We start from the raw sequence: 11,351 nt of genomic DNA, 5'->3' as shown, positions 1-11,351 counted from the left end.
GGCAATATGGATCAACAATGCGATCGCTCTGCCCTATCTGCTGATCACAGCTACACAGCTGTAAACAGCAGATATGATCACTTCCTGATTCACTCGGCTCCGGGCCAAGTGAAACCGAAAGTGACTCATGAAAGCTACAGATGTCATCACATGACTATGTACTACCATGGCAACCACCGAAAGTCACGTGATCACGCACGTGACTTCTGGTGGGGACGGCGGTAAGTAAAAATCATGGCCGCGTGCATATACATCTCGCTGCCAGACTTTGGCAGCGAGATGTAAGGGGTTAAATGTTGCGAGTGGAAGCGATTCCACTCGTAACATGCAGGCACACATGTCAAGCTGTTGAAAACAGCTGATATGTGCGCGGATCGCCACGACCTGCCCACGGCAGGGGGCGGGGATTAACCTCACGATCCATGACGGATAGATCTGTCGTCATTGGTCGTGAAGGGGTTAAAGCCAGAAAGGTGCCATTTGAAATGACTTTAGGTTTGGGCCATGTCTGTGATCTGCTTTTATTTAAACAAAAGTAAACAACTGAATGAACATCCTCAGAGCCAGGTGAGTCCATCATTTTTGCCAGGGGTTGTATTACAAAGTACTCTTTATGAGTATAGTGGTTATGAATATTACGGTACTCGCTCATCTCTATCAGCAATGCATCTCCTCCTCCTGTACCATTCCCACCATGACAACCGCACTGGGGATATGATTATAAACATCAACACCAAGTCCCAGAGCTCCAGATCTGCACTATGTGATCGTGGATTTCCTGTGGGAATCAGTGCTGATGACATGACTCTCCACTAGGGGGCGACATTTGTATAGGAAGACACCTGCACTACATGACTGTGCCCTTCCTATCACAGCCCGTGCTTAGGACCTGACTCTCCACCAGGGGGCGATGTCTGTACAGATCGTCACCACATGACTGCACTTCCTATCGCAGCCCGTGCTTATGACCTGACTCTCCACCAGGGGGCGATGTCTGTACAGATCGTCACCACATGACTGCACTTCCTATCGCAGCCCGTGCTGATGACCTGACTCTCCACCAGGGGGCGATGTCTGTACAGATCGTCACCACATGACTGCACTTCCCATCGCAGCCCGTGCTTATGACCTGACTCTCCACCAGGGGGCGATGTCTGTACAGATCGTCACCACATGACTGTGCACTTCGTATCGCAGCCCGTGCTGTTGACCTGACTCTCCACCAGGGGGCCAGTTGCTCCGTGCCTGTGAGCAGTGTGGGAGGGAGTGTTTGGCGTCCTGTTGCTATGGTCACTGAGAGCCTCGGTCACTGCAGTCTACACGGCGAGCTCCGGCTGCTTGTCTCCAGCACTGACAATACATGCAGGTACTGTGCTAGATCTGATTTCTTATGTTGCAGGATCTGGAATCATTTATTTAGAAGTTTGTCTGTGAAAATATTAAATAACAGCTGTATGATGTTAGGACAGCGCCCTCTAGTGTGCAGTAACAGTGCTCGCCTGTAGAAGGCTGGAATAATGATGGCATACTATTATCACCATTATTAGAACTATTCTCATTACTTACACTTCCCAAACTGAGCAGGCCAGGTAGAAGCCATCACAGTGCCAGCGAAGCCATGGTCCCCAGGGCACAGAAATAGCCATTATCGGATTTGACTTGTGACCCATCACCTTGGCTGGGGAAGGTGGTAAATGTCACAGGGCATTAGTTATGGTGGCAGACTGCAATTTAAGATTGGAGACTTCATAAGCAATGGCTGAGGAGCACTACATGCAACCAGCGATGGGGAATCGGTAATCTGGTGCTATCCCAGTGAAGACGTTAGACTTTCCTGTTTGTTCATTTCTTCACATTGGTAATGAAGATCTTTAAACAATATCCCTTTGTATAAGGCCTCATGTATGTCTGTGTTTAAACACATGAGTGAAAAAATGGCACCGGTGTCAACAGTATTTCGTCCGTGTGTCCTCAATGTGTCATCTATGTGTCCATTTTTACTATGAGTCATGAGTGTTTGGTCCGTGTGTCCTCAGTGTGTCATCCTTGTGTCTGATTTTACCATCAGTCATCAGTGTTTGGTCCGTTTGTCCTCAGTGTGTCATCCGTGTGTCTGATTTTACCATGAGTCATCAGTGTTTAGTCCGTGTTTCCTCAGTGTATCATCCATGTGTCCAATTTTACAATCAGTCATCAGTGTTTGGGCTGTGTGTCCTCACTGTGACATCTGTGTGTCCGATTTTAGCATCAGCCATCAGTGTTTGGTCCATGTGTTCTCAGTGTATCATCCATGTGTCCATTTTTAACATGAGTCATCAGTGTTTGGTTCATGTGTCCTCACTGTGACATCCGTGTGTCCGATTTTACTATTTGTCCAATTTTACTATTAGTCATCAGTCTTTGGTCTGTCTGTCCTCAGTGTGTCATCCATGTCTCCATTTTTCCTTCCCATTTTTCCCTTACCTTTCGCTTGGTACTTTCCTGTACGTAGCGTGACAGGTGTCTAGCATTTGGTAGCTGCTCTAGTGGAAACTAAACAGGCCCCATTATAGGTAAATGAATATGTGTGATTGGTTTTGCCTATCATGCAACAAATACAGTTTGCAACAAAACTGATGGTGATTCTAGTGCCGTATTCTGGTAAATTTAGTGATTCTGGTGACATATTCATGTAATTATGGTGGTTCTTGTGACATATTCTTTTTTTACTAGTTCTTCTGGTGAAGTATTTATGTAGTGATTGTTGTTCTGGTGCAGTACTCATGTACTTCTGATGTCTCTGGTGATGTATTAATTTAGTGATGATGGTTCTGGTGCTATATTCATCAGCAGAACCATCATTAGTACAAGAATCCAAAACCAAAATCATCATCAGTACATAAATAGATCAACATAGCCATCATCAGTAAATATATTGGTCACTAGAACCACCATCAGTACATGTATACTTGATTAGAACCATCATCAGTACATTAATACAGCACTAAAACTACCATCAATATAGAAATACATCACCAGAACCACCATCGGTACATTAATATGTCACCAAAGCCACCATCAGTAATCTAATGGATCACCACAAGCATAACATCACAAGTACATGATACATCACAAAACCACCATTAGCAAATAAATGCAACACCAGTACTATCATCGGTACATGTTCAGTCATGGCCAAAAGTATTGGCACCTTTGAAATTTTTACAGAAAATGAAGTATTTCTTCTAGAACATTATATTACAGTATCATTATTATTTCACATGTTTTGTTATACACATGTTTATTTCCTTTGTGTGTATTAAAACGGTACAATAAAATGAAAATTGGACATAATTTTACACAAAACCCCAGAAATGGGTTGGACAAAATTGTTGACACCTTTGCTAAATTGTGGGTAAGCAACTTTGTTTCAAGAATGTGATGCTGGTCCAAACTCACCTGGGGCAAGTAACAGGTGTGGGCAATATGAAAATCGCACCTGAAACCAGATAAAAAGGGGAGAAGTTGACTCAATCTTTGCATAGTGTGTCCGTGTATGCCACTAAGGATGGAGATCAGAAAGAGAAGAGAAATGTCTGAGGATTTGAGAACTAAAATTGTTGGAAAATATAAACAATCTCAAAGTTACAAGTCCTTATTCAGAGATCTTGATGTTCATGGTGCACAACATAATCAAGATGTTTACCACCTATGTCACTGGAGCTAATCTCCCTTGACATGGACGGCAAAGAAAATTGATGAAATGTTGCAATGCAGGATAGTCAGGATGGTGGATAAGCAGCCCCAATCAAGTGCCAAAGAAATACAAGCTGTCCTGCAGGCTCAGTGTGTATCAGTATCAGCACAATGTATCCTTCAACATTTGAATGAAATGAAACGCTATGGCAGGAAATCCAGTAGGACCCCACTGCTGGCACACAGACATAAAAAAAGCTAGACTGCGGTTTTCCAAATTGTGAGTAAGCAATAAAGTCCTGTGAAATTGCAGAAAGTGCAATTCCATGATTTGTGTTTTTTCATTATTTTTTTTTATTTACCATGTTCTTTATATAGTAAAACTGACATGGCAAAATGATTCAACAGACCAGTATGAGTTCATAGATACCAAACATGTACAGTTGTATTTTTATTTAATAGGTAAAAAAAAGTTCAGACATTTGTCAAAAAAAAGAATTGCGATTTTGTCGCCATTTTCTGAGACCTGTAGCATTCTTAATTTTTTGGGATCTGCGGCTGATATGGCTTATTTTTTGCGACTTGACCTGACATTTCTAATTATACATTGGGAAGATGCATTGTTTTGATTAGTTCTTATTGCATTTTATTGCAATATTGCTGCTATCAAAAAAAATTCTTTCGTTTTGATTTTTTCTTCCTACACTCTTTATAGATCAGATTTATTTATTTTATATTTTGATAGATCTGAGAACGGGGCGATGCCAAATATGCATATTTTTTTAATTGTATTATTTTCAATGGGGCCAAAGAAGGGTGATTTGAATTTTTAATTTTTTTTTAAAAAAAAAATGTTTTTATACTTTTTGTATTGATATTACTAGTCCTTTAAAGGACTTGAAGCTGGCACTAGCTGATTGCTTCTGCTGTTCATCCAATTTGCCTTTCTTCTGTTGTTTCAATACACACAAAGGAAATATACATGTGTATAACAAAATGTGCAATTGCAAAACTTTTCTAGGAGAAATACTGCATTATGTTATCAGAACCACCATCAGTACATGAATACATCACCAGAACCATCATCAGTAAATAAATACAAGTGCCATCATCAGTACATGAATATTTCACAGGAACCACCATCAGTACATAAATACATCACCAGAACAAGCATTAGTACATGAACACATAACAAGAAGCAACATTTATACATGAATACTTTGCCCAAACCACCATGAGTACATTAACACATCACTAAGCTACTACGTTTTGTACAGAAATCAACTGTAATATCAGGTCAGACCCCTACAACTCCCAGTATGCCCTTAAAAATGGTAAGCAAATACTGCAAGTTGTTATCAGCCATCATCAAACTGCAGGCCAAACAGGTACAGTAGTATTGATGAGTCGTAGTCAGTATAAGGCTGCTTTCACGGGCGGCATGATGGCTCAGTGGTTAGCACTGCAGTCTTGCAGCGCTGGAGTCCTGGGTATGAATCCCACCAAGGACACCATCTGCAAAGGGTTCGTATGTTCTCCCCGTGTTTGTGTGGGTTTCCTCCGGGTACTCCGGTTTCCTCCCACATTCCAAAAACATACTCATAGGGAACCTAGATTGTGAGCCCCAATGGGGACAGTGTTGCCAATATATGTAAAGCGCTGTGGAATTAACAGCGCTATATAAATGAATAAAATTATTATTATTATTATTTCACATCAGCGTTTTTATGACGAGCGTAAAAAAAACGCAAAGCGCAGATGACTGGATCCTGTTGATTCAGTGTTGAATGCATGCAAACGCAAGTGTTATTTTACAGGATCCTTTCACTTGCAGTTTATGGGCGGGCATGTGATCGGGAGTCAGTGGAACTCGACCTAACAGCCTGCAAATGCACATGCTGCTGTGGAAGGGAGAGGGGAGAAGGAGAAGAGAGAGACAGGAGAGAGCAAAGGAGGCGAGAGAGGGAGGAGAGAGAGAGAGAGGCAGGAGGGAGAGAGAGAAAAGAGAGGGAGGAGAGAGAGAGAGAGGGGAAAGAGAGAGGGAGGAGAGAGAGAGAGAGAGGGAAAAGAGAGAGGGAGGAGAGCAAGAGAGGGAGGAGATAGAGAGAGGAGAGTCAGCTGACTCCTGATCTCACAGCCCGCACATGCTGTGATGGATACAGGTTAACAGCAGTCACTGGCTACTGCCAATCATATGTGACTTTGTGCGGGCTGTGTGGGCTGGATTTCAGCTGAGTTCAGATCAGCTGAGGACTCCAGTGTCAGCCGATTACTTGTTCTGTGTCCTGCTGTATCCATCGCAACGTGTGAGGTCAGCTGAGTTCAGCCGGCACTGGAGTCAGCTGACCTGAACTCAGCTGAACTCAGCCAGCAGAACAAGTAATCAGATCAGCGGACTCCAGTGTCGGGCGAATACTTTTTCTGTGTCCCCTGCATCCATCGCACCGTGTGCGGGCTGTGAGGACAGCTGAGTTCAGATCAGCTGACTCCAGTGCTGGCCGAACTCAGCTGACCTCACAGCCCGCACACGCTGCAATTGATGCAGGGGGACACAGAACAAGTAATCAGCCGACACTGGAATCAGCAGATCTGATTACTTGTTCTGCTGGCTGTGTGGTCAGGAGTAGGGATGAGTGAGCAGTCAAATGCTCGATGGGTGAAGCCCATGTCTATTTTTTTAATTCATTAAAAAATAAAAAAAAACAAAAACCCCAACAGGGTTAGGGATAAAAAAAATGCATGGGCTCCCGCTGCATTTTCTATAGTTAAGGGTAACCCAAGCAGCTGCTGGCAACCCCCACTGCTTGGTGTTACCTCCACTGGCAATGGAAGAATGGAAGATCCAGGGAAGCCCTTTTTTTTTTGCCCAAAAACTAAAAAAGAAAAAAAAAAAAAAAGACGTGGGCTTCGCCATAATTTTTATATGCAAGCCAGGTACAGCAGGCAGATACAGTCTGCCCCCAAACCCCAGCTGCATTTGTATCTGGCAGGGAACCAAACATATAGTAAGCCATTTTTTCAAATATTTCATGAATTTCATGAAATAATTTAAAAAAAAAAATGACGTGGTCTTCGCCCAATTTTTGTGTCCAACCAGGTACAACTAGGTAGCTGGGGATTGGAATCCGCAGGGTACAGGGTAACCCAAGCTTTCTGCCACCCCCTGCTGTGAATTGCAGTCCGCAGCCACCTCAAAAAATGGTGCTTTCATAGAAGCGCCATCTTCTGGTGCTGTATCCAACTCTTCTCCAGCGGCCCAGGTGCCGGATGGCACGCTGGGTAATAAGGGGTTAATACCAGCTTTGTTTTACCAGCAGATATAAAGCCCGAGATTCTTAATGTCAGGCCAAGTTTGACCCAGCCATTAAGAATCTCCAATAAAGGGTTAAAAAAAGACATCACACAGAGAAAAAAATATTTTATTAGAAATAAACACCCAGACACTTTATTAGAAATAAATACACAGACATACTTAGAGAATCCATCTTTATTATGCCCTCTCACCCCTCCACGATCCTGGTCTTCTGTCTGCTTTCTTCAACTGATGCAACTGCACTAGAAAGCATGGAGGAGGAACTGCTTTCTGGGCATGCTCAGTACAGGATCCTACCTACCAGAATGCAGTGACTTCCGGTAGAGCAGGATCCAGCTCATTGAACAGCATTGCAGGTACCGCCGCAATATGAAGGATCCAGTGAGATGTATACTCCAGTGAATTACTGCATCTCACCGGATCCAGTGTACGACGCATGCAACCGCAAGTGAACGTATATTGCCGCAATTCCATTGCAAATGCATTGAAATGACAACGCATTTGTAAAGGATCCAGTCATATGCGTTTTGCGTTTTTTTGCCGTCCGGCAAAAAAACGCTGATGTGGAAGCAGCCTAAATAAGTAAACATTTATATCCAGGTACCTTATAGATCACATTTTCTCTGATTGTAATTGTTTTCTTGCTTTTCATGACAATCTTGTTTAGATGCCATGATGACTTTTCATAGCCCCAGCTCGTCTCTGCAGACCTCCATCTTCTCTGGTCTTCTGCAGCACATCCTGACACGGTGCCTTAAAAATAAGAGTGTTATTAAAATGCCCTCTGCATAAAAATATCTGTCCATACTATGTTCTAAATAAATCTTTTATGGTATATGACATCCACACTGTTTGCCCTTATGAGCTATAATTACCCTAGTGTCTGCTAATATCAGCTATAACCACCACACTGTTCACCCTTATGAACCACAACCTATACCATGGCTGTTATTTCTCCACGGATTTCATTTACACTCTCTAAATCTCCACATTGCGCTGCTGACATATTAACCTTTTCCCCACACTGTGCCCCCATTTCACACTGCCTCATCTCCATATTTATTGTTTGCCAACTCTTCACATAATGCCCTCATACTGCCCTCATAGTGCCGACCTGTCTGCCTTCTCCAAATTCCACAGACTCCCATACAGTATGATATCCACCACAGCCCCCATTATAGTATGATCACCACCTCAGCCCAGTCAAGCCATATATAAGATATCCACTACAGTTCCTCATATACAGTATGATGGCCTCCACACCACACCATATACGGTAGTATTTTCGCTACCATGCAGTATTATCGCCACCACAGCATCTCTTATACAGTATAATGTCTCCCACAGCCCCCCCCCCCACAGTATGATATTCGCCACAGCCCTCACTATTCAGTATGTTGACCACCACAGCTCCCTGTATAATATGGTCACAACAGACGATTATACAGTATAATGTCCCCCATAGCTCCCTATACAATATGGTCACAGTTCCCAACACAATATGGTAACCACATACCATATAATGTTCCCTACAGCCCCCAATATTGTATGGTCATTACTGTCCCCAATACAGTATGATGTCCTCACAGCCCCTTTTACAATAGGTTGTCTCCACAGCCCCAGTAAAATTTCCTCCACAAACCTCCATATAATATGATGTCCCTACAGCCCAAGTACAATGTCCACCATAGACCTCCATATAATATGATGTTCCCACAGCCCCAGTATAATGTCCCCTCACATATTCCCATATAATAGGATTTTCCCACATCCCAGGTATAATGCTCCTCAGAGACCTCCATATAATATGATGTCTCCACAACCACAGCCTTGTGTGCTACATAGACCCCCAGATAACATGATGTCCTCACAGCCCCCTATTTAGTAGCAAAATAATATAAAAGTAGCCTGCGTTTGCCTGGATTTACTGGCACAGCAGGGAGCTGACTACTGCTCCTCTGCTCCTGTCCCTGTTGGTGCTCACATGAACTGTAATCATGTCTTATGGATGTGCAGCACCACGGGGTCTCAGGGCTCACCCGTCACCGGCCCAGTGGTATTTTGGGGTTGCTGTGACTGGCCTGACCCGGCTCCGTGGCCCCGTTGGTGTCATTAAAGAAGGGTGCAGGGTGTCCCGGTAATAGGTAATGGGGGTTTGCTTTGCAGCGCCACCCATGGTGCGCGGCCAGGGATTCGGCCGCCACTGCGAGTTGTGGCTCTCCCCCGGGGCTGATGTTGACGTAGCTCAGATAGTCCAGCTCCCCACAGGTGGAGCAAGCCCCAGGGGGAAATGGTGGTGACGGGGGAGAAGGGCCATTGGCGCCGAAGTGTGGGGCGCCGGTAATAAGGAACTGAGGCAACGGTTGCGGGTCCAGGTTTTTTACTCATAGTTCTTATGATGCTGCCCTCAGGGTACCGGTCACCGCCGTGCTGGGCCCCAGCCGATCACGATGAATCAGAGGTCACCACTGGTGTTGTGGAGCTTGTGAGACCTTCCTCCTCTGCGCTGACACGCGGTTCCCCATGGCCTGAAGCAATTTGGGGACCACGCCGTTGGTATTAAGTGTCCCGTCCCGTATGCAGGTGACGCGGATCTGATGTGGGGTCCAGATGTGGCCCTAACCCCGGATAATATATATGTCACTATGCTCCAGGAAAATAGGTAGTGGGCGATGGGACTTGGAATCCCCATCCCCTCTATGAAGGTTTCCCTAACTGAGGGCTCTGCACCCCGACTGCGCTGGCACTGTGGGAACGGTTAGGCTCGACCTCAGCTACCATATTCTCCTCTGTCTCACCAGCTCCACTCGGTCATCTCCTGCTTCTCTCTGTCCTCCCGGTCTCTACCAGTCTGCCCGGTCATAGCTACAGAAGCGCTTAAGCACTCTCTATAGCAGCCATCGTGCTACAAGTCCCATGATGTTCTGCCACTTTTTCCTTTCCCGAGATAACTCTGGGCCGTCTCACTGAGGGAAGCTGGGTCGCACACTCCCCAGGGACCTGTTGTTGCTTCTCTGTCCCAGACTGATCTGACTAGAAACTGTTTGTCTTTGCTCACTTCCCCAGGCAGCCCCCACCTTTGGGATGACTCTTAGTGGCTTAACCAGTGGTTAACCTCTTTTTACCTGGATCAGTGCTACACCTTAAGACAGATGCAATACTCTGTGGCAACTGAAGCCTCAGGGGCACTACAGTTGTAAATACAATTACGTATGGGGAGGGAGCAACAGTTGGGTGCAAACCGGGAGCACGGTGAGCTGTGTCAGTGACACACTGACTATGCTCACCTGTGTGCCTGCACCCCGGCCGTCAGTGTGCTGAGTGACTGTGGCCGAAGGAAGGTGCTGGGTATCTGCAGGTATTCAGCAATGTCATTTTTTTTAAACTGTGCTCATCCAGGGAGGCAAGAGTTAGTAGATACCTAAACTACCTACCTTTTGTCCTGGCCCTACTTACAGTCATATGAAAAAGTTTGGGCACCCCTATTAATGTTAACCTTTTTTCTTTATAACAATTTGGGTTTTTGCAACAGCTATTTCAGTTTCATATATCTAATAACAGATGGACTGAGTAATATTTCTGGATTGAAATGAGGTTTATTGTACTAACAGAAAATGTGCAATCCGCATTTAAACAAAATTTGACCAGTGCAAAAGTATGGGTACCTCAACATAAAAGTGACATTAATATTTTGTAGATCCTCCTTTTGCAAAAAATAACAGCCTCTAGTTGCTTCCTGTAGCTTTTAATGAGTTCCTGGATCCTGGATGAAGGTATATTTCACCATTCCTGTTTACAAAACAATTCCAGTTCAGTTAAGTTTGATGGTCGCCGAGCATGGACAGCACGCTTCAAATCATCCCACAGATGTTCAATGATATTCAGGTCTGGGGACTGGGATGGCTATTCCAGAACATTGTAATTGTTCCTCTACATGAATGCCTGAGTAGATTTGGAGCGGTGTTTTGGATCATTGTCTTGCTGAAATATCCATCCCCTGCGTAACTTCAACTTTGTCACTGATTCTTGCACATTATTGTCAAGAATCTGCTGATACTGAGTTGAATCCATGCGACCCTCAACTTTAACAAGATTCCCGGTGCCGGCATTGGCCACACAGCCACAAAGCATGATGGAACCTCCACCAAATTTTACTGTGGGTAGCAAGTGTTTTTCTTGGAATGCCGTGTCTTTTTTGCCTCCATGCATAATGCCTTTTTGTATGACCAAACAACTCAATCTTTGTTTCATCAGTCCACAGGACCTTCTTCCAAAATGTAACTGGCTTGTCCAAATGTACTTTTGCATACCTCAGGCGACTCTGTTTGTGGCGTGCTTGCAAAAACGGCTTCTTTTGCATCAC

General features: G+C 44.4%; 1 protein-coding gene across 1 annotated transcript in view; it reads left to right on the top strand.

The window, feature by feature from the left end:
- The first annotated feature begins 955 nt into the window (after positions 1-955).
- Positions 956-11,351, top strand: part of LOC142296579 (uncharacterized) — a 152,242-nt gene continuing 141,846 nt past the window's right edge. Inside the window, exon 1 of the mRNA XM_075340358.1 lies at positions 956-1,366. Coding sequence (XP_075196473.1) covers positions 1,361-1,366 — 6 coding nt within the window. The 5' untranslated portion in view covers positions 956-1,360. The remainder of the gene's footprint in view (positions 1,367-11,351) is intronic.

Source organism: Anomaloglossus baeobatrachus, chromosome 1 (genome assembly GCF_048569485.1).
Source record: "Anomaloglossus baeobatrachus isolate aAnoBae1 chromosome 1, aAnoBae1.hap1, whole genome shotgun sequence".
NCBI classification, from domain to species: domain Eukaryota; kingdom Metazoa; phylum Chordata; class Amphibia; order Anura; family Aromobatidae; genus Anomaloglossus; species Anomaloglossus baeobatrachus.
This window is presented reverse-complemented; position numbering and strand designations above follow the sequence as displayed.